This window comes from Dendrobates tinctorius, unplaced genomic scaffold (genome assembly GCF_039654945.1).
Source record: "Dendrobates tinctorius isolate UK_male_01 unplaced genomic scaffold, ASM3965494v1 ptg000010l, whole genome shotgun sequence".
In the NCBI taxonomy this organism is placed as follows: Eukaryota; Metazoa; Chordata; class Amphibia; order Anura; family Dendrobatidae; genus Dendrobates; species Dendrobates tinctorius.
The window spans coordinates 9,120,336-9,144,797 of NW_027361678.1; the positions used below are offsets into that span (position 1 = coordinate 9,120,336).

The 24,462-nt window shown below is 46.0% G+C and overlaps 1 protein-coding gene across 7 annotated transcripts in view; it reads left to right on the top strand.

Annotated features, from left to right (window-relative positions):
* The window catches only part of MGA (MAX dimerization protein MGA), a 242,418-nt gene that overhangs the window by 185,243 nt on the left and 32,713 nt on the right, over nt 1-24,462 (top strand). For 6 of the 7 annotated variants that reach the window (XM_073586415.1, XM_073586424.1, XM_073586433.1 and 3 more), the window contains exons 15-17: nt 2,987-3,616; nt 3,855-4,139; nt 5,703-6,745. In XM_073586415.1, the coding sequence (XP_073442516.1) occupies nt 2,987-3,616; nt 3,855-4,139; nt 5,703-6,745 (1,958 nt within the window). The remainder of the gene's footprint in view (nt 1-2,986; nt 3,617-3,854; nt 4,140-5,702; nt 6,746-24,462) is intronic. The other variant, XM_073586460.1, reaches the window with a different exon arrangement.

Sequence of the window (24,462 nt, forward strand, 5' to 3'; positions counted from 1 at the left end):
CCAGTCCGTATTCAGTCGGACAATGCCACGGCCGTGGCGTACATAAACCATCAGGGGGGCACGCGCATCAAGCAAGTAATGTCGGAAGTGGCCAAGATATTCCGCTGGGCAGAACGTTACGTTCCGGCAATCTCCGCCGTTCATATTCCAGGGGTGGAAAATTGGGCAGCCGACTTTCTGAGTCGTCAGGGCCTAGCGTCTGGCGAATGGTCCGTGCACCCCACAGTCTTCGATCAGATATGCCACCGTTGGGGCACCCCGGATGTCGATCTCATGGCATCTCGGATGAACCACAGAGTGCCGCAGTTCGTAGCCAGGTCCAGGGACCCTCTAGCCATCGCGTGCGACGCTCTGGTGATTCCGTGGTCCCAGTTTCAACTTCCTTAGCTGTTCCCGCCCCTGGCCTTGATCCCACGAGTGGTCAAAAAGATAAAATCGGAAGGCGTACCAGTGATTCTTGTCGCTCCAGATTGGCCAAGACGGCCTTGGTACGCGGAACTGGTCAACATGCTCGCGGATGTCCCCTGGAGGCTTCCAGACCATCCAGACCTTCTCTCGCAAGGCCCCCTTTACCACGAGAATTCTCAGTCTCTGAGTTTGACGGCATGGCCGTTGACCGCAATCCTGAAGGAATCAGGTCTGTCCAGTCAGGTTATTCAAACTATGATCAGAGCCAGGAAACCAGCCTCTTCCCGCATTTACCATAGGTACTGGAATGCTTTTTTCCGTTGGTGCGATGATAAAAAAGTCTTCCCAATGTCCTTTTCTATCCCATCTATCCTTGGGTTTCTTCAGTCTGGTTTAGAAGCGGGTCTGTCCCTCAGTACGCTCAAGGGCCAGGTTTCCGCTCTCTCTATCCTCTTCCAAAGAGAGATAGCTTCTCTACCACAGGTCAAGACCTTTCTCCAAGGGGTCTCCCATGTGGCTCCTCCTCATCATTCGCCGATAGACCCGTGGGATCTCAATCTCATTCTTAACGCTCTCCAGAAGGCGCCGTTCGAGCCTATCCAGGACATTCCTTTGTCCCTTCTCTCGTGGAAGGTCACCTTTTTGATTGCCATTACATCCATCAAAAGAGTTTCTGAATTGGCGGCCTTGTCATGTCGTTCCCCTTACCTGATTCTCCATCAGGATAAGGTCGTCCTCAGGCCCGTTCCTTCTTTTCTTCCAAAGGTGGTTTCCTCTTTCCATATCAATGAGGATATCATTCTCCCATCTTTTTGTCCGGCTCCCTCTCATCCGCTTGAGAAGTCTCTCCACAAACTGGACGTAGTTAGAGCCCTGCATGTCTATCTCGCCAGGACCTCTTCCTTTCTTCAGTCTGATTCCTTGCTGGTCATCTCTGAAGGTCGCCAGAAAGGACTTCCGGCATCCAAATCCACTATCGCTCGTTGGATTCGTTCTACCATTCTGGAAGCGTACCGACTTCAGGAAAAACGGCCCCCTCCGGGGGTACGAGCTCACTCCACACTGGCTGTGGCGGCTTCGTGGGCTGTTCGTCACCAGGCTTCGGCCATGCAAATTTGCAAGGCCGCAACCTGGTCGTCCTTGCACACCTTTGCGATGTTCTACAGGGTTCATACCCAGGCCTCGTCTGATGCAGTTGTTGGTAGGAAGGTTCTGCAGGCGGCGGTGGCTCACCGGCCGACCTAAGCCTTTTTTCCGATTCTTTCGTTCCTTTTTTGCTGTTCCCACCCTTGGGACTGCTTTGGAGCGTCCCATGGTAATCTGTGTCCCCCAATAAGGCGATAAAGAAAGATGGATTTTTGGTTCTTACCGTAAAATCTCTTTCTTGGAGCCTTCATTGGGGGACACAGCACCCTCCCTGTTTAAGTTGTACCGTGTTGGGTCTTAGAGTCCCTTGTTGGGTTGGTACATATGTTTAGAGTTTTCTCATTGCTTCTCCTACTGCTTTTTCACCAACTGAGGTGCTCGGTGCCTGTCGGTGGGTGTATACTGCCGGGGAGGAGCTAATTTTCTTGTTTTGCATAGTGTCAGCCTCCTAGCAGCAGCATACACCCATGGTAATCTGTGTCCCCCAATGAAGGCGCCAAGAAAGATTTTACGGTAAGAACCAAATATCCATCTTTTCAACTCCTTTGGTTAAGTTATTTTTTCATTCCTATTACTTTTAGGATATTACTAGCACTTGTTTTGCCATCCAGCTTGTCCTATTGCAAGAGGATTGTGAACACTACAGCAGGTATTTTTTTTTTATATACTTTTCTTCGCTAAATAAGATTTGGTTCAGGTGATCACCAAATCAGAAGCACATTAAGTGGAATGAGGTGTACTCTGGTTGGAATTCAACTGAAAATGGAATGGCTGTCAGACATGTAGAGAAGCTGATTTTTATAAAACTGTGCAGTGGTCTCTTAATTTTTGACAGAGCTGTATACACTGCGCACTGCCACACAGCTCTGTGGCGTTCTGCGTGCACCCACTCACTTCTGAGGTGTCCTGCACACCCTCACGCACCTTTACGGCGTACTGCGTGCTCCCACGCACCTCTGCAGTGTCATGCGTGCGTCCACTCAGCTCTTATATATAAGTGGTCCCACTCCGAACCAAGATTGCTCTGGTGGTGTCTACTGGGGGCAGCGGATATGATCTCCTTTCTATTCAGTCCATGAGGGGACACATGGACAAGACATTATGGTCTCCGCTGAGGTGGATCCTGCTCATTAGTCACCCTGTAGCCAATCACTGACCTTAGCATTCTGGTGGCTGGATCAATGGGATATTTTGTAATTTCTGGTCACAGCAAAGACCACCAAAATGGAGGGACTTTTTTAATTTTATTTCTTGATTTTACAGCGAACCTTATTATATCCAAGCATCACGCAGCATGATTTCACATTATATCTAGTGATTTACTGTTGAAAAACTACCCAACTTATAATAAAAGCTTATCTTAACTTCCTTCCATAGTAAAGATTAATAAATGAGTTGGAAAATGTTGACATGCAGATGTTCTACTTTGCAGCTGCACAGTCCGAGCCTAGCAGCATACTTACTCAGTTTCTCACGGGTGAAGTTGGATCAGTCCAGAAAAGTCTTGGAGTCAGCTCATCTGAACCCACCATTCTTGGGTCACCCAAACTGAGCACCCAGTCTACTCGGCTTTTAGTCATCTCTTCTTCTGTGGCAGCGGCAAAGCAAACCCCAGCTATCACTACTACTACTTCTTCCATGAACCTGCCATCTTTATCTACTGCCTCACTTTCTTCTGATGTTTTAAACACCGTATCCCCTTCCAAAAAGAAAGCAACATCTTCGCTCCACACCATAATGCGTGTAACAAAACTGATAACAAAAAGCTCTTCTGTGTTCATTCCTGCAGGAATAGTAGCTGGAAATGACGTTCGTGCAATGACCTTGACATCAGTTCCATCCACGAAAAGTAACATTTTGACACCTCCTTTAATGACTCCGGCGTTGGCCAAACCTTTAGATATTACAAAGACGACCTCATCCGTCCCCCTTTCCATTAAACCCGGTAGTAATAAAAAAATTGCTCCTTCAAGTTTACTACTTGCATCCACTGTTCCACAACCTGGGCCAGTAGCTTCTCAAGTTGGAATTAACCTTGCATCTCCAATGACTGTAAAACCAGGTGAGGTTTTCTTTGTTTTGTTTTTTTACTTTTTTTAAGATATTTGTAATATAATTTTGCATTCATCTACCATATTTAACAAGGCTTTTCAGTTATTATAAATTCCAAAATCTCTTAATTTCACTTTCTACCAAAGTGCAGACGATACCATATAAAAATATTCAACATTTGACAAATGCATGTTTCATGTACATGTTTAATTGATGACTAACTGTTGGCTTTATCCCTAATATTACAGTCACTGCTTCTGCGCTACCTTCTGGAGCAAGCTCAGAACATCAGAAACGTTTAGGCCCTCGACTTCTTTTAATTCCTGTAAACAGCGCATCTACTTCTTCTCGCCCAGTACAGTGTGTGCAGTCACCTCCTGGACAGAAGATAGTATTACAGGCCATAAAGAGTCCTAACGGTGCCACTTTATTTAGGCACCCCAATGGCCAGATTATTCAGCTTGTGCCATTGCAAAAAGTTAATTCTGACAACGTTCAGCAAAGTAGACAGCAAGTGATCATACGAAATACAGGTACTTGGAATATCATCCTATATTATCCATTTAGTGGTTACTTATCCGTATGTTTAAATGTATAATATAAAATTAGAGTTATTTGCTTTAGAAAGGTCGTCTTATTTCAGTTAGTCTGTGGGTCTGGGGTCTTAAAGGTAATCTGTTAATAGGTTTTTGCTACATATTAACAATTTATTTATGTATGGACTATACTCAAGAGGGCCTGCCATGGGGTCAGCCACTACCCCAGACTTTCAAGTGTTCTTTTTTTAATCTGATTAGTAAGGATATGAAAGCTCAGTGTATAAAGTTGAGTGTCAAGAAGAAAAGTAACATCCAATAATGAGAGTAAAAAAATTCTTCGACTCACATGTCAGCGCGAAGAGTTCCGAAACGCCAGTAATTCCCTCTGTCACTGTGCAGATACTTGACAAAGGCCAAAATGTTGAAAATTTCTGCAATTGAGAAATAAAATATCACGTTTGGTAATATCCCTTTGTGTGTGCTGAAGTATTTTTTCTACCTATTTAATCTGAGAACAGCATCATGTAGGGGTAGAGCGGCTGATTCCAGCGGTGTCAAAATTGCAGTTTCCATACAATCCGTGTTTTACCAGCAGGAAATCAGGAAATTCACTGCAGGACTAGGTGTTCCATGCTAGGCAGTTTAGCTAGTTTGTGTACCCCCGATGCACGCTCTATTTTTTAAAGCATGCTGAAAATGTACAGTGTACGCAGGAAGCTGTCAATCAGGGGTGTGGGGCGGGGTTATGTAGAACTAGGCATTTATAGCACTGCTACATCAAAAGTAAAGTTAAAAATAACCCACCAAGCAGTCCATTAAGTGACACCTCCTGGAATCAGAGTCTTTACCCCTACATATTGCTGCTCTCAGATTAAATAATAACAAAAGTCTTGGGTTGTGTTTGACTCCCACGGCAGTCCTTCTTGAGTAGAATCCATACATACATTCTCATTATGCAGCAATGGCTGAGTAGAAAATGAAAAGTCTTCCCAGTTTTATGAAACGCTGCTTGTATGTGTCAGCCCTAAGTTATAACCTTGGAATTTAATTGCAATGAAAATTCGGTCCCTGGGTTAATATTTAATGGATTGTCTTTGCAGGACTAGCAGGCTCTTCTGTAGTAGCATTTGTGAGCTTAGCGTATATGCTCATACATATTTCTATGATAGACCAAGGATGGCTTATCCTTAGTACTTATAAAGTACTCAATGGCCTCTGGACAGGAAACTGCAAACCGCTTCTGACCCTTTGGAAGGTGGTTGATAGGACTCATGACCCACGCCCACAAAATGCTGACATGGTTGCTATACCAGATTTCTGTGAATCGATTCGGTAATCTCTACTTAAGTGCCTATGGATTTAAACAATCTTTGAAGAGAATCTATCAGAAGGTTTTTACTATGTAATCTGAAAGCAGCAAAATGTAGGGATAGAGACCTTGATTCCAGCGGGGTATCACTTACCAGAGTTATTCTTGTAGTTTGTTGTTTAAAGATTGAATTCTTAATTAACAGGATGGTATAAACTTATTTTTCCTCTTTATTCACCATTCCTCAGGTTCTGTTATGAGTGTCCGCCTTCCTCTTCTAACAAAACCTGAAGCTGCAGCCACTGCTTCCATTTCAGCAAGCACCGTTTCCCCTGCCTCTACTCCAGCTAATGTGCCTGTTTTCTCTCCTTCCAAGACCAGCCCAAATAAACCTGACGTGACAATCCTTCCGCAAAATCTGCCAGTGCTTTCTCAGCTTGGAACGATTGCAGTGACTTCAGCCCCATCTACATGTAACACTGAGCCATCACTTTCTTTTCCAAAAGTTCTGTCTTACATGGGTGGTGGACACACCATGATTGCGTCTAATGTCGTGCCCCTCCAATCATTAGGTGCTTCTTTATCAAATATCCTGCCACCACCTCCTCTATTGCAGAACTGCAGCCTTGTAGGTGCTGCTGCAAAACCGACCATAACACTAACAAGTAATGAGTCAGGCTCTGTGTGTGATCCAAATGATCAAGATACGAAACGTTCCAGTTCATCCTCAAGTCCTCAACCATCTGGGGAAAAAAGCGATAAGGAATTAGTCAAAGAGTGTGAAGGGCATCCGATGTCAGAAATTGTAAGTGATGAGAATGAAGCTGAGGCGCAAAGGTCTCCAAAAGAAGAAATCCAATCTGTGACCCAAGCTCAAGACAAGCAATGCCACGATGGCCAGCAGGTTAATGAACAGTCCCAATCCAGCGCCGACTCCATTGATGAATTCCTTACATCAGATGAAGACTTGTATCAGGAAGCTAAGAAAAAAGATAGCCAAGGTCCAGCAGATGAAGGCGATAATCAGCAAAGCCCAGCAGAAAAAAATGCTAGTCAAGTGCTAATTGGGAACAACAGTCCTGTGACTTCAGTATCCGAGTATGTCGCAAATCAGGTAGAACAATACATGAAATATAGATTAGGGGAGAAAGCGGAATTATCCATAGAACAGAGTCAGGCAAGAGTGTCATCTGATCAGAAGAACAGCGATCATCTCCGAAAAGATCCACATATCAAACAAGACATATTTGACAGCAGAAAAACTCGGCCCAACCTGCAAATTGAGGATGAAGTGAGTATTTGTTTCCATATTATCTGTCAGTTGTTTACATTATATTTAACCCCTTAGTGACAGCCATTTTGCAGCTTAATGACAAGGCCAATTTTTACAATTCTGGCCACTGTCACTTTGAGGCTATAACTCTGAAACGCTTTAATGGATCCCGTTGATTCGGAGACTGTTTTTTCGTGACATACTGTACTTCATGCTAGTGGTAAAATTTATTTTATTAATGAAAAAAACGGAACTATGGTGAAAATTTTTAAAATTTTGCAATTTTTATGCCCTTAAATCAGAGATATGTCGCACAAATTACTTAATAAATAACATTTCCCACATGTCCTACCTTACATCAGCACAATTTTGGAAACAAAATTTTTCTTTGGACGTTATAAGGGTTAAAAGTTGACCATCGATTTCTCATTTTTACAACAAAATTTACAAAACCATTTTTTTAGGGACCACCTCACATTTAAAGTCACTTTGAGGGATGTACATGACAGAAAATACTCAAAAGTGACAACATTCTAAAAACTGGACCCCTCAAGGTGCTCAAAACCACATTCAAGAAGTTAATCCTTTACGTGCTTCACAGGAACTGCTGCAACGTGGAAAGAAAAAATTAACATTTAACTTTTTTTTTTTTTTTACAAAAAATTTACTTCAAAACCAATTTTTTTTATTTTCACAAGTGTTAACTCCTTCCCGACCTTTGATACAGCATATGCATCAAGAAAGTCGGTGCCAATGTGCCAATCTGACCTGTGACGCATATGCTGTGTCATGGAAGGATCGTGTTCCTGCGGGTCAGGTGACCGGGGTCACTGAAAGGTCACATGACCCGCAGGCACAGGACCCTTTGTGCTTCACCCCAGGGGGGGTGGCTTATCCCCCCCCCCCGTGGCTACGATCGCTCTGATTGGCTGTCAAAAGTGAAACAGCCAATCAGAGTGATTGTAATATTTCACCAATGAAATTTGGTGAAATATTACAATCCAGACATGGCTGATGCTGCAATAGCATCTGCCATGGCTGGAGACCGAGATCTGACCCCCCCACTGCCACCGACTGACGGGGCCGATCGGCCACCGACTGACGGGGCCGATCGGCCGCCGCCGCCGTCTGCTGCCCCTCCCCTCCACTCCCCCCCCCCCACCTTCCGATCACCCCCTCTCACCCTCCACGGTGCCTCCGATGTCCCTTTGGCTGTCCCGGCGTCCCGGATCATAGGCGCCACCATCTTGGAAAATGGCTGGTGCATGCGCAGTGCGCCCGCTGGAATCTGCCGGCTGCAGATTCATTCATTTATTTTGATCACTGTGATAAACTCTCACAGTGATCAAAAATAAAAAAAGTAAATCACCGCCCCCCTTATCACACCCATAGGCAGGCACAAATAATAAAGAAAATATTTTTATTTTTCCATTAGGTTTGGAATTAGGGTTGGTTGGAATTAGGGTTAGTGTTGGAATTAGGGTTAGGGTTGTAATTAGGGTTGGGGTTAGGGTTGTAATTAGGGTTAGGGTTGATATTAGGGTTAAGATTAGGGTTAGGGGTGGGTTGGGGTTGAGATTAGGGTTAGGCTTGTGGTTAGTTGGAATTAGGGTTAGGGGTGTGTTGGGGTTGGAATTAGAATTGAGGGGTTTCCACAGTTTAGGCACATCACGGGGTCTCCAAATGCAACATGGCGCCACCATTTATTCCAGCCAATTTTGCGTTCAAAAAGTCTAACAGTGCTCCCTCCATTCCAAGCCCCGACATGTGCCCAAACAGTGGTTTACCCCCACGTATGGGGTATCGGCGTACTCAGGAAAAATTGCACAACAACTATGGGGGTCTAATTTCTCCTGTTACCATTGGGAAACAAAAATTGGGGGCTAAAAAAATTATTTTTGTGGAAAACAAATTATTTTTTATCTTCACGGCTCTGCGTTATAAACTTCTGTGAATCACTTGGGGGTTCAAAGTGCTCACCACACATCTAGATAAGCTCCTTGGGGGGTTTAGTTTACAAAATGGGGTCACTTGCAGGGGGTTTCTACTGTTTAGGCACATCAGGGGCTCTGCAAACGTAACATGATGCCCACAGACCATTCCATCAAGTCGGCATTTCAAAACGTCACTACTTCCCTTCCAAGCCCCGACGTGTGCCCAAACAGTGGGTCCCCCCACATATGGGGTACCAGCGTACTCAGGACAAACTGGACAACAATTTTTGGGGTCCAATTTCTCCTGTTACCATTGTGAAAATAAAAAATAGCTGGCTAAAAAATCATTTTTGAGGAAAAAAAAATTATTTTTATTTTCACGGCTCTGCGTTATAGACTTCTGTGAAGCACCTGGGGGTTCAAAGTGCTCACTATGCATCTAGATAAGTTCGTTGGGGGGTCTAGTTTAAAAAATGGGGTCACATGTGGAGGCGCTCCAATGTTTAGGCACACAGGGTCTCTCCAAACGCAACATGGCAACTGCTATCCCAGCATATTTTCCATTCAAAAAGTCAAATGGTGCTCCTTCCCTTCTGAGCCCTGCCGTGCGCCCAAACAGTGGTTTATGACCACATATGAGGTATCGGTGTACTCAGGAGAAATTGCCCAACAAATTTGAGGATCCATTTTATCCTGTTGCCCATGTGAAAATGAAAAAATTGATGCTAAAAGAAAATTTTTGTTGGAAAAGTTAACATTTTTTTTTCCTTCCATGTTGCTTTAGTTCCTGTGAAGCACCTGAAGGGTTAATAAACTTCTTGAATGTGGTTTTGAGTAGATTGAGGGGTGCAGTTTTTAGAATGGTGCCACTTTTGGGTATTTTCTGCCATATAGACCTCTCAAAGTGACTTCAAATGTGAGATGGTCCCTAAAAATAAATGGTTTTGTAAATTTTGTTGTAAAAATGAGAAATCGCTGGTCAGCTTTTAACCCTTATAACTTCCTAACAAAAAAAAATGTTTCCAAAATTGTGCTGATGTAAAGTAGACATGTGGGAAATGTTATTTATTAACTATTTTGTGCCACATAGTTTAACAGAATAAAAATTCAAAATTTAAAAAATTGCGAAATTTTCGCCAAATTTCCATTTTTTCACAAATAAATGCAAAAATTATCGACCTAAATTTACCACTAACATGAAGCCCAATATGTCCCGAAAAAACAATCTCAGAATTGCTAGGATCCGTTGAAGCGTTCCTGAGTTATTACCTCATAAAGGGACACTGGTCAGAATTGCAAAAAATGGCCAGGTCAAAATAGGTTTGATCATGAAGGGGTTAAAAGAGAAAATGAACCACAAAATTTGTTGTGCAATGTCTCCTGAATATGCCGATACCCCATATGTGGGGATAAACCACTGTTTGGGCGCATGGCAGAGCTCGGAAGGGAAGGAGCGCCGTTTGACTTTTTCAATGCAGAATTGGCTGGAACTGAGATCGAACGACATGTTGCGTCTGGAGAGCCCCTGATGTGCCTAAACAGTGGAAACCCCCACAAGTGGCACCATTTTGGAAACTAGACCCCCTAAGGAACTTATCTAGATGTGTGGTGAGCACTATCAACCCCCTCAAGTGCTTCACAGAAGTTTATAACGTTGAGCCGTAAAAAGAAATATTTTTTTTTTCACAAAAGATGTTTTCACCCCCAAATTTTTACTTTCACAAGGGTAACAGGAGAAACTGGACCACAAAGGTTGATGTGCAATTTGTCCCAAATATGACGATATCCCAAATTTGGGGGAAACCACTGTTTGGGCGCATGGCAGAGCTCAGAAAGGAAGGGGCGCTGTTTTGGAATGCAGACTTTGATGGAATGGTCTGCAGGCGTCATGTTGCGTTTGCAGAGCCCCTGATGTGCCTAAACACTAGCAACCCCCCTCACAAGTGATCCAATTTTGGAAAATAGACCCCCTAAGGAGCTTACCTAGATGTGTTGTGAGAACTTTGAACCCCCAAGTATTTCACTAAAGTTTATAATGCAGATCTGTGAAAATTAAAAAATCATATTTTTTTTCCACAAAAATTATTTTTTAGCCCGCAATTTTTTATTTTCACAGAGGTAACAGGAGAAACTGGACCCCAAGACTTGTTTTCTAATTTGCCCTGAGTACGCTGGTACCCCATATGTGGGGGGGAACCACTGTTTGGCCATACGTCGGGGCTCGAAAGGGAAGTAGTGACTTTTGGAATACAGACTTTGATGTAATGGTCTGTGGTAGAGTTGAGCGACTTTGGTCGGATCGGGTTTCATGAAACAAAATTTGCTTCAGATGAAACTCGGCCGACTAGGGCAAAAAAAGTCGGAGTTTCGTCCGAAACCTGACCCCAATGCAAGTCAATGGGAAATAAAAGTCGGCATTGAGCGGACGAAACTGACTTTTTTTTGCCCTAGTCGGACGAGTTTCATCTGAAACAAATTTTGTTTCATGAAACCCGATCCGACCAAAGTCGCTCAACTCTAGTCTGCGGGCATCATGTTGCGTTTGGAGAGCCCATGATGTGCCTAAACAGCAGAAACCCCCCACAAGTAACCCTATTTTGGAAACTAAACCCACCAAGGAGCTTATCTAGATGTTTGGTGAGCACTTTGAACCCCCAAATGCTTCACAGAAGTTTATAACGCAGAGCCGAGAAAATAAAAAAATCATTTTTTTTTCGACAAAAATGATTTTTGTAGCCCCAAATTTTTTATTTTCTCAAGTGTAACAGGAGAAATTAGACCCCCAAAGTTGTTGTGCAATTTGCCCTGAGTACGCTGATGGCCCCATATGTGGGGGAAACCACTGTTTGGGTGCACGGCAGAGCTCACAAGGGAGGGACCACCATTTGACTTTTTGAACGCAAAATTGGCTGGAATCAATGGTGGCGCCATGTCATGTTTCGAGACCCCCTGATGTGCCTAAACAGTGGAAACCCCTCAATTCTAACTCCAGCCCTAACCCCAACACATGCCTAACCCTCATCCTAACCATAACCTTAATCACACTCCTAACCCTAATCACAACGCTAACCATAACACTAATCACAACCCTAACTCCAACACACCCCTAATCCCAACCCTAAGGGTATGTTTCCATGCTGCGTGCTGGCAGCGCTTTGGACGCAGTGGATACCGCCCAAAGCGCGTCCAGCTTTTGTACCGCATCCTATCCATAGACTGGGTTATTTATCTTGTGGAGACGGAGTGTCTCCACAAGATAAACTGACATGCTGCTGTCTAGAAAGACGCGCCGCATGTCCGTAATTTCGGGTGTGACTCCCACATCTCTGCACGCACAGTGGAGACAGGATTTCATAAAATCCCCTCTACTATGCTGTAACATCTGGACTCTTCAGATTGAACCCTGCGGCTGTACGCAGCGTTCAGTCGGCAGAAAATCCTTACAACATACGCTATGTGGAAACATACCCTAACCCTAATTCCAACCCTAACTGTAGCCCAATGGTAACCCAAATGGAAATAAATAAAACTGGAATAAATGAATGGAATCTGCCAGATGCCGGCCGCAGATCTCGGCTGTCGCACTGCGCATGCGTCCACCATTTTCTTTACAGGAAGAAGACGCCGGGAGCCGTGGGGGGGGGTTGGGGGTCACCGGGAGGTACAGGGAACTCTATTTCTCTCACCTCTGATGTGCGATCACATCGGAGGAGAGAGAAAGTAAATGCAAAATCGCTGTCTTTTTTTTTTTTCCCTGGTTACCATTATATGGTTAATAACGGCGATCGCAACGCCAGGGTCGGTAAACACCAACCCGAATCATGTTCTCTGGCGTCTCGGCTGAAATTCCGACTCTGGGGGGCGCTGTTTACCTTTTCCACAGTACCCTTAACTGTGCTCATCTATTTGTTGTTTGCACTGGAAAAACTCCTGTTTGTGTTGATGTGTTTTGCTTTAGTAGTGAAAAAAAAAAATGTACAGACACCCTAGTTTGCAAGGCCTAAAATGCTATATTTATTGTGAGGGGTTGGCTCACTCAGCTGCTTGCAGAGGTAATCACAAGAATGCCTCTTGTGTTAAATCACGTGCTGGTTTATTAAAGCACAGCATAAACCATAGCAGGGTTGAACAAAGTAAACGTGGCTTTTCTGGCCTAATGGCAAAACAAAAATGAAATTCGATTGTCCTTTTTCCTGCAGGATTCACCTGCAGGTAACACCCAAAGTCCTCATCTCCTCCTTCCTGAGCCAAATCTGGAGACTTTCCTTTCCAAACATGCAACAGAGCGAAATACAACTGTGGCTCAATATTTAACACCCCAGCCATGCCCTTCTCTGACCTACTCTCCTAAAAAAAAACTGTCCCTTATCGTAGCTGATTAACCCCTTCAGCACATAGCATGATGGAGAAAAACGTATGAGTTTATAGATCTCAAAACAAAGCAATCTTCGTGACACACTTCCCCTCACATACAGTGCCAGTGACTGTCTCATATCCCCACCACCTCTGCCTAAAGCCGGGGGATTTGGCACCTTCAGACACCAAACAGAGGATTCGGAAGAGAACATTCGCGTTACCATGTAACTTGCGTGTTCCAATCTCCCCGCCACAGGCCCTGGGTCTTCCATTACGGATATAAAACCACACAACTTACGCAAAAGAGAGAAATCTACAGGTTCAAAGGTCAGATGTAAACCAGGAAATTGTATGTTACACTGCGGCATATGTGGCAGCATTTATCCTTTCCAATCTCCCCGCCACAGGCCCTGGGTCTTCCATTACGGATATAAACCCACACAACTTGCGCAAAAGAGAGAAATCTACAGGTTCAAAGGTCAGATGTAAACCAGGAAATTGTATGTTACACTGCGGCATATGTGGCAGCATTTATCCATTCCAATCTCCCCGTCACAGGCCCTGGGTCTTCCATTATATAAATATATAAAACCAGACAATGTAACTTGCCTGGTCTATGCTCTACATGTAAATTGAAATCTTAAAGGGTTAAGAACCACCTAGTCACCCAGGCATTCTTACCCTTCTTTTCTCTTAATGGTCTGATACTAGTTTGTACTTTTGGCCTTGTAGGTAATATTTCAGTGTATCTATGGCCCATTTTATGGCTAAGCACGCCTACTCGACAATGGCATAATTTTTCTCACAGGCAGATAGTTTCCTGCTCTGATACAGGATAGCGTGCTCTTTCCCATTAATTTCCTGAGACAGCAAGGCACCCAACCCAACTTCTGAAGCATCTGTCTGGACCATAAATTCTTTGGTAAAGTACGGTGCGACCAGAACCGGATGTTTACACAGTGCCCACTTCAGCCCTTGAAAAGCCATTTCTGTGTCAGTAGTCCATTTAACCATTGTCAAGTTAGTGCCCTTAAGTAGACCCGTTAATGGTGTGGCATAGACTTTGGATAGACCGCCGCTTTAGAACCACACATTTCCAAGAAACGCTCTCATTGCTTCTTGGAAAGCGGTTGCGGCCACTTCTGAATTGCCTTGATCTTGTTTAACTGTGGCTTGATTTTGCCTCTCCTGACGACGTAGCCTAAGTCCTTGGCCTCTTCCTTCCCTATGGCACATTTTTTCGGACTTACAGTGAACCCAGCTTTTCTTAATTCATCCAGGATCGCCTGTACCTTTTGGTAGATGACTACTCAAGTCAGGGCTGAAGACAACACTGTCATCAAGGTAGGCTGCGGCATAATTCTTATGTGGAGCCAAGATATGATCCATCGCCCTCTGGAAGGTAGCTAGGGCCCCCTGCAGTCCGAAGGGCATTCTTATGTACTGGAAACACCCATCAGGCGTCAAGGAGGCCGTCTTCTCTTGGCACTCTGAGACAAGGGGTTCTGCCAGTAGCCCTTCGTCAGGTCAAGAGTTGTAATGTACCTCGTGGGTCCAAGTCTCTCAATTCGTTCATCCACGCGGGTGCATAGGATATGCATCAAAACTGGACACTTGTTCAGCCAGCGGTAGTCATTACGAAACCGCCACTCACCGTCGGGCTTCGGCACGAGGACGATGGGACTTTACCATCCACTTTTTGACTCCTCTATCACTCCGAGGTCTAGCATTCTCTTAACCTCCTTTGATATTATCTCCCGACATGCTTCGGGAATTCTATAGGGCTTGAGGTTCACCCTTACATGTGGCTCTGTTAATACGTCATGCTCCATCACCTGTCTACGCCCAGGCAACTCCGTGAATAGGCTATGGTTCCGCCGCAACAGTTCCCCAACACGTTTACTTCTGGGCTGGCGTTAGGGTCTCTGCAGTTGTGACCTCCACTTTGGCTTCGGGATGGGCTCCCAGTTAAGGAGCTTTCAGCGATTCCCGGTCTCGCCATGGCTTGAGCAAGTTGTTTTGATACACTTGGTGCAAGCTGGTGTACCTTGTAATTCACCTCATCCTGTTTTTCTCTAGCAACCTTTCACAACAGCATAGGAGGTTATCTCCACGCCCTAATGGGGGACAGGAAGCACAAAGAGGTTAAAAGGTCCCTCCCACCTCCCTCTCACCAGTGTCTTTCCTGTCCCCCATGGGGCATGGAGAGGTTATGGTTATGCTGCGTGGCCGGCTGCTGCAGTGTATCTGAGAATTCTAAATGCCAGGCAGTGGTTGTGGGTGGCTCTGCCTTCCCTCCTCCGTGCTGCTCCCGTCTTCTCCTGAATTCGGGACCTTCCTGGCCCACCACGCTCCCTCTGGGAGTAAAGCGGGCCAGTGATCCCCGACCGGAGGCCTCCCGCAGCTCTCCGGTCTCTCCTCCTCCTCGCGTGGTTGCCGGCGACCCGGAAGTGACGTCACGCGCGTGCGGGTCACTTCCGGGGTACGCGTTACTTCAGGGGATGACGTCGGGACCTATGGCGGCCCCCAGGCAGCTGGGAGCATGCCGGTTGGAGCCATGCCTGCTCGGACCCTGGGAGGGGGAAAGTGAGTGTGCAAAGCGCTGAGGGCAGAGTTAACCCTTCATAAACCCGCCGGAAGAAGCTGACAGGTAAGGCAAAAATCCCCTGGCCAGTATGGACGGTTCTTCCTGCCCTGCATCTGCAGAGCCCAGCGCTGCTCCAGCCACAGTGAGTGTGTTATTTGGGGTGGGTCCTAGTGGTGCAATTCTGGGGAGGGGTCCTCAAAATGCTTCTCTCCTTTTTTTTGTAGGGAGAAAAGTCTGCCAGTAAAAGCACCAATACATCCAGTAAACCAGCTAAATGTGCCATATGTAGTACAAAGCTTCCCTCAAACTGGAGGAAAAAATTGTCAGGCATGCACGGACGGAATGGTCAGGTCTGAGCACCCCTCATTGATTGAGGAAATCCGCAGCCAGGTCACACAACAGGTTCAAACCTCCCTAGCCGCCTTGTCTCCACCTCCTCCACTTCCACCAACTATGGGTTCACCTCCCACAAAAAAGCGAAGGCTTCAGCTAGAGGACTCGGACTCCGAGTCAGAGCATTCCTACGATTCAGGATCTGAAAAATGGGAGGAACCAAGAACCTCTAAATCAGCCGAGGCCAGAAGATACCTCTTTTCCTCAGAATATGTGTAGGAGCTGGTCAGTGCGGTGCGTGCCACCATGGGACTAGTGGACGAACCAGTCCCCCAGTCAGCACAGGACATTTTTGGAGGGTTTGAAGGGCCCAGACTGGCAAGGTTTCCAGTGCATAGGAGCATAACGGATATGATCTCTCAAGAATGGGAATACCCAGAAAAACGCTACTCTGCTCCTTCGGAGCTCAGGCATAGATTCCCCCTGGAGGGAGATGCATTTAAATGGGACATACCAAAGGTCGATGTCCAGGTAGCAAGAGTAGTGAAGAAAACAGTCCTTCCATTTGATGATGTATCCCAGCTTAGGGATCCAATGGACCGTAAAGCTGAAAGCCTCCTAAGAAAGTCCTGGGAAACCTCTGCCTTTGCCTTAAAATCAGGAATTGCTTCCACATGTGTTTCTAGATCCCTCTTCCAGTGGATAGAGGAGCTAGAGAATCATATTGCTCAGGGGACCTCAAGGGGCAAACTTCTTGACTCCCTCCCCATACTACAGAGAGCTACAGGCTTCTTGGCGGACGCATCCATGGAGATGATTCGTACCTCTGCCAGGTCTATGGTACAATCTAATTCTGCCAGGAGAGCCCTCTAGCTTAAAACATGGAGCGGGGATGTTACCTCCAAGGTTAAGCTCTGTTTTATCCCCTTCAAAGGTGAACATGTCTTTGGCCCAGCCCTGGATGAAATCCTTGAGAAGGCCACAGATAGAAAGCGCTCCCTGAGCAGAAGGCCCCAAGAAGGCAGTTTTTTCGAGCCCCCCAGAACCGGTCATCGCAGCAGAAAGGGAAGGGAAGGGAACGACAGGAAGATGGAGCTATGCTGAAGGAAGAGGCAAGAACTTCTTGGTCCCCCGGCAGCATCAATGACTCGGCCCTGGTGGGGGGAAGGCTTTCGAATTTTTTCCATTTTTGGCAGTCGATCTCCGACAGCTCCTGGGTCCTCAGTGTGATCAAGGAGGGCCTTCTTCTAATCCCCCCCCCCTGCGGTGCCTGAGAGTCACCTCCCTACCATCTCGGGAGGCCTTGGCAACGCTAGAGTCTGGCGTTCAGCTCCTTCCGCTATCAGCTGCCATTTCTCGAGTCCCTGTGGAAGAGCAAGGAAGGGGCCATTATTACAGGCTGTTCTTAGTAAAGAAACCCACAGGAGAGGTGAGACTAATAATAAACTTGAAAAATCTTAACCGCCACATTGCATACCGCAAATTCAAAATTGAGTCAATAAGGACTGCCATCCCATTGATAGGGCCTCTTTCCTTCATGGCAACCATAGATCTGAAGGATGCCTATTTTCACATCCCTATACATCCTGCCCACAGGAAATATCTAAGGTTTGCGATCTGTCAGGGTCCCGGGATCAGGCACTATCAGTACAACGTACTTCCCTTGGGAATATCCTCTGCCACGCGAGTGTTTTCGAAGGTTATGGCGGAAGCTGTGTCCAACATCAGAAGTCAAGGTATATGTGTGGTTCCCTACCTGGACGACCTATTGATAATAGAAACCTCCTACCAGACCCTGGAAAATCAGGTGACTCAAACTCTGGACATCTCCGATCTCTGGGGTGTATCCCAAATATAAAAGAAATCACAGATCCAGCCCTCTCAGGATGTCCTTCCTGCCGTAGGATCATCAGGTGGCTATAAAATGAAAGATCCTGAGTTTAAGAAAGCAGAGGTCCCCGACCCTCCGGTCAGCTATGTCAGTACTGGGGTCAATGATGTCCTGCATCCAGTCAGTACCATGGGCGCAAGCCCATTCCAGAATCCTCCAGTCCCATATCTTGAGAAATTGGAACAGAGACCACAATTCCCTGAACACAAGAGTACTTCCTGACCCCAGGAAGGGTAAAGGCTTCACTAGCCTGGTGGCTGGACCGCCACAACCTGCGCAAAGGGGTCAGCTGGTCCCACGTCCCCTTGATCATGGTAACATCAGATGCCAGCAAAAAAGGCTGGGGAGCTGTAGTATCCCAGCTTCCATTCCAGGGATTATGGAGTCGAGAAGTGAGTACGAGATCTTCAAATTTCAGAGAGCTCAAAGCAGTGGAAGAAGCTCTTCTGGCTGCAAGACACCTGGTCCAGGGTCATCATATCAAGTTCTACTCCGACAACATAACGACAGTGGCACACCTCAGGCACCAGGGTGGCACGAGGTCAAACAGCCTACAAGGCCTTTCTAGACGAATATTTTCTCGGGCCGAAGGGCACCTCCTTTCTCTTACAGCAGTACACCTAAAGGGGACCTCCAATCTTCAGGCAGACTTCCTAAGCAGGAGATGTATCCAGCCTGGCGAGTGGAGTCTGAACGGAAGAGTCTTTCAGAAACTAGTGAGCGGGTGGGGCCTTCCGGAGGTGGATCTGCTAGAATCAAGCAGAAATGCTCAAGTGAGAAACTACTTCTCACTGAACCCCAGGGACAGATCTCTGGGGGTAGATGCCTTTCCGTCTGGCGTATGTCTCTCTCCCCCCCCCCCAGTTCCAATCCTTGCTGCAACCCTGAGAAAGATCCGAGAAGATCAAACTCAAACCATCCTAGTGGCTCCGCTATGGCCAAAGAGGAGCTGGTATTCTTTAATCACGGAACTCCTATCCCTGGAAGACTACCTCCTCCTGCAGGGCCCCCTACGCCACCCAAACCTTCGGGGGATGAAGTTAGCGGCATGGTTACTGAGGCCCAAATCTTGAGGGCCAAGGGTCTATCAGAGGCGGTAGTCGCAACCCTTCAGAAGGCAAGAAAGCCGGTCACCAATGCCATATACAACAAAGTATGGAAGAAATTTTCATCATGGTATCTGACGAATCCTCCTGACCCAGCAAATCCTAACCTCTCCCGTATACTAGATTTCATGCAAAAGGGGCTCGAGTTATGCCTAAAACCTAGCACCCTGAAGGTACAGGTCTCGGCCTTAAGCTCCATGTTCGACTGCGACTTAGCCAGCCACCGCTGGATAAGAAGATTCATGACATCAGCTACAAAGCTACACCCAAAAAAACACTGTTATTCCTTCATGGGACTTGAATGTGGTGCTTAAGGGGCTCACTCAATCCCCCTTTGAGCCTCTGTCATCTTGTACTTCTCAACTTCTCGCCTGTAAGGTAGCCTTCCTTGTAGCAATAACCTCAGCAAGATGTATAGGAGAGCTCCAGGCTCTTTCAGTTGGAGAGAGCCCTACCTAACCACTAGAGATGATTCCATAGTCCTCTCTCTTGATCCATCCTTTCTCTCGAAGGTTGTGTCTGACTTTCATAGGTCACAGGAGATAATTCTTCCCTCGTTTTGCCAGAACCCAACAAATCCTAAAGAGGAGGTATTTCATACGCTTGATGTAAGGCGCATAGTACTTCACTACCTGAGCTTTACTAAATCCTACAGAATCGACCACAACCTGTTTATACATTCATCGGGTGCAAACAAAGGAAAGAAGGTGGCAAAGAACACCATTGCCAACTGGATCAAGAAGGCCATCTCTGAAGCATATCTAGCGCAGAACATCACACCCCCTACGGGGATCAGGGCTCATTCAACACAATCTACCTCTGCATCATGGGCTGAGAGGGCAGGCGCATCCTCAGATCAGATCTGCAAAGCGGCAACTTGGTCCACGTTACATACCTTTACTAAACATTATCGGTTGGACTTTGTGTCCCAACAGGGATTTAATCTTTGGCCGAAAAGTTCTTCAGGCTGTTTTCCTCCCCTTGTGCAGTATAGGTTGTTATGCCTCCTATGCTGTCGTGGAAGGTTACTAGAGAAAATAGAATTAGACTTACCGGTAAATTCGGTTTCTAGAAACCTTCCACAACAGCACTATTTCCCTCCCTGTATTCTTGGACAAATTCTGAGACTCTTAAGGTAACCGGTGCTACGGAGTTCAGTTATAAGTCACTGGTGGGAGGGACCTTTTAACCTCTTTGTGCTTCCTGTCCCCCATAAAGGCGTGGAGACAACCTCGTATGCTGTCGTGGAAGGTTTCTAGAAACCGAATTACCGGTAAGTCTAATTCTATTTTCCACCACCTTGTATTGGCCTCGCCACTGGGCTTGGATCTTGCTTTCCACTGTGGTGATAAGCCCTAGCACATGGTCTCCCGGACTAGACCTTCCTCAGCCTTGCTGATTCGTTATATACCCTTGTCTGTGCCTGGAGAAGATACTCCTTCACAATAGGCATTACTTGCGCCATTCTCTTCTGCAACTGGGCTAAATGCTCAATGACGCTTTGGTGTGGCGTGACGTCAGCTTCCCAGGTTGCCTTGGCAATGTCCAGGAGCCCTCGGAGGTGTCGATCATACAGGAGCTCGAACGGCGGGAAGCTTGAGGAACTTCTCTGATGGCGAAGAGCAGAAATGGAAGCAGATAGTCCCAGTCTCGATCGTTCTTCTCATTGACCTTCTTGAGCATGGCCTTTAAGATCTTATTGAAGCGCTCTTATCAGGCCATCGTTCTGCGGATAGTAAACTGAGGTTCGCACCTGGCCAATCTGAAGGATTTTACACAGTTCCCTCATTACTTTGCTCATCAAGGGGGTTCACTGGCCTTCAAAATCTCCTTTGGCAGGCCTGTTCTAGCAAAGATATGGACAAGCTCGTGGGCGATATTCTTAGAAGAGTTCCTTAGTGGCATTTCTTTATGTGACCCGGTACTATGATCTATGACCACTAGGATGTACTGATTCCCCTGTGCAGCCTTAAAGGGAATCTGTCACCCCTTTTTTGAGATATCATATAATGATATCATTCAATTGTGTGTCACATAAGGATTCTCTTAGTACTTTTGCTTCCCCCTGACCCCACACCTTTCATTCATAAATACGTTTTTTATATCGGTTCATATGTATGTAAACTGCCGCGGTCCGGGCCGGTGGGCGGGGCTTATTCACCTGCTCCCCCCCTTCCTGTCTTGCTCTATGCATTTCTTCTTGCGTAGAGCGAGACAGGGAGGGGGGAGCAGTTGAATAAGCCCCGCCCATCGGACCGGACCGTGGCAGTTTACATACATATGAACCGATATAAAAAAGGTATTTATGCATGAAAGGTGTGGGGTCAGGGGGAAGCAAAAGTACTAAGAGAATCCTTATGTGACACACAATTGAATGATATCATTATATGATATCTCAAAAAAGGGGTGACAGATTCCCTTTAACTAGAGGACCTACTAGGTCCATGGCAACCTCTCAAAGGGGACCTCTATCACAAGTAACGCGTCTAAAGGACTTCAGAAGTGAGAAGTAGGAGCTGTTATTTGGCAGGTGGGGCAGGACGTACAATAATTTAGGATCTCCCAGTAACATTCTGGCCGATAGGACCTCAACATTACTGTCTCCTGAGTTTTCCCTAATCCTAGATGCCCCCCCCCCCCCAAAAAAAAACAAAACAAAAAAAAAAACAAAACAATGGCCCTCATCTAAAACGCAGTTCCGGGACCCTACCGGCAGAATCAGCTGCTCCACTTTCTCCTACGCCTCATTGGGGGACACAGGACCATGGGTGTTATGCTGATGCCACTAGGAGGACACTAAGAGAATCACAGCGAAAATTAACTCCTCTTCTGCAGTATACACCCTGGTGCTGGCTGAGATTTACCCAGTTCTTTTCCTTTTTAAAAAAAAAATTTCTGCAAATTTTTATTTTTTAAGTAATGCAGTGAAGGGGGCGAGGGGCCTTTTTTTGGGGTCCGATCTCCCCCGAAACATCAACAGGCGAGAATGCAGAGTATACCTCCCTGTACCCTCCTGTGACGAAGGGGTCATGCCTAGGCTCATTTAGGGTGACGGAAGATTCTCCTGTTCAACCACCCTCTCGAAAACAGGCAGAAAAGCTTCCATATCTTCCTCTGGGGTCATCTTTTGCATGGCTCGTCTCCATGGGTGTATACTGCTGCCACTAGGAGGCTCATTAACTCCTTCAGCACATAGCATGCTGGAGAGAAACTTATGAGTTTCTAGATCACGGAAGAAAGCAATCTTCGTGACACAGATCTCCCCTCACATACAGTGCCAGTGACCTTGTCACAATATATATACATAATGAGTTAGCACTAAACTTAAAAGAACTTCTAACGTTTTTTTTTTCCCAACATGTTTTATTGAATTAAAGAGCATTACAATATAAGATATACATACAAATCTTGAAGTAATAAGCTAGTTGACAGGTGTAAAACTCACAATATTGGTTTAAAGAGCATTGCCAGAAAGTAAATCATACAGGTTTGAAGGAATCCAGCTTTATTATATGCTTATTTGACAGGCATAATACTCATAAATGTCTCCTACCTCCATTAACCCTCCCATCCCCCCCAACATATAAACGCCTTAAACGACTCTGCATTTGATTAACGATCAAGTTCAAGAATAGGATTATGTCCCCGCTAATTTTCTGAAGAAGATACCACTGGGTGTTTTCAAAGTGTGTCCTTAGTTTGTCCCTGGTGTCTTGAGACAGTGATGGGATGAACAATGACCATGTACTCAAAAACCTCCTAGTCAATTTTTCTTTATTTGTCAAGGTGTCCAACCTGTCCATTCGAAAAATATACATTATTTTAGAGTATATGAGAGATTTGGATGGTGGCAAAGGATTTAGCCAGTGCTGCAAAATACTTTTCCTGGTAGCTGATGCCCATATAATCAACATGGCCTTAAGATGATTTGGGAATTTGGGTTGAGAGCTGTCTAAAATATTAAATATTGCCCATTGCAGCGTCAAAAGAAATAATATCCCACCAAGATTCTGCAGTTCGGACTGGATAGACTGCCATAGTTTTTGCACTTTGGGACATCCCCACATGTGATGAAATATGTCCCGTGTTTCCTGTCCCGCATTTGGAGCATGTGAATGTGCCCACTGGAGACATCCGATGTGTGGACATTAATGTGTGGAGTAATATAAGCTCTATGAAGGAGTAATAAAGACATGTCTACATAACTGCTGGAGGGGATCACCTTCCATTGCATCAGAGTGGCATCTAAGATTTCCCCGACTGTAATGTTCTGTATTTCATTAACCCATCGTGCTGGGCTGTTTTTTTTCCCCTCCCATGACCATTGCTTACGCAACAATGTGTAGATACTGCTTGTCGAGGCTATCTGCAACCTGGCGGTCCTAAGGAAGCCCACTTTAACTTTTTTGCTATATTGATTTCTCTATTGCTTCATTGGGGACACAGGATCCATGGGTGTATACTGCTGCCACTAGGAGGCTGACACTATGCACAAAAAGTTAGCTCTTCTGCAGTATACACCCCACTGACTGGCACTAGGTTAATCAGTTTTAGCTTAGTGTCAGTAGGAGGTGGACACGGCTCTTTCACTAGACCCATATCTACCTCGGTTTTCGCCGTTTTTCCAGCAACATTTTATTTTTCAGATGGATCTTTTCCTACCTCCTGGAGGGATACAGTGTGAACAGTCACAACTGTACTCCCACATAGAGACTAGGAGTATGGCTTGTACAGCCACCCCATATCCTCATATGTCTAGTCGGCAGTATCCCAACCCCTAACACGGAAGAGTGTTTAGATAATCCAGATTTGGTCCTGGCCTCCGTCTCCTACCCACTCGCCCACCAGAGCCTGTCTGGTTTTAGGAGACGTGGACGTCCCGCAATACAGGAATTTCGAACATGTGACATTCCCTGGATGGAGAGGTATATCTTCCCCCCCCCCCCCCTTCCTCAGGTTTTTTCCAGAGGAGGCAAGGAGAAGTTCCACATAAAGACTCAAGTGGAACAAGGGATGAAGACAGAACGAAGGTGATGAGTATTGTCTCCACATCCAAACCCTCACTTTATTTCTAGAGCTTTAGTGCATTGTGGTCCTTTTGAGATCAATATGTGATAGATTGGGGCACTGGACTACCTTTTTACTGCTCTTTTAGGGCCTCTGCGCCACTCCCCCTGTTCTGGCGGTCACCGGTTTTAATCTAGGTCCCAGCTTCTCTTGGGCCTAGCCTCGGCGTTTGCTCCGCCCCCTTCTCAGCACTTCGGGTGGGCTTTTTTCCTGCCTGTCGCTTCGACACTTCCTCTTCCTGCACTCGGCAGTTACCTCCACCTGCTCCTCCTGGCTTCATCAGACGAGCTCTGCAGTTGTCGCCATCTTTCTCCTCCCGGACCCGACAGCTCCTCCCCTTCTTCTGATCTCCGAGAGCAGGCTTGTGGATCTGGATGGTGACTTTTCCCAGCAGGACATACATCAATATCTGCCTGTCATCACACTGCAGCCCTCTACAGCCTGGAAGCAGACTACAGGAC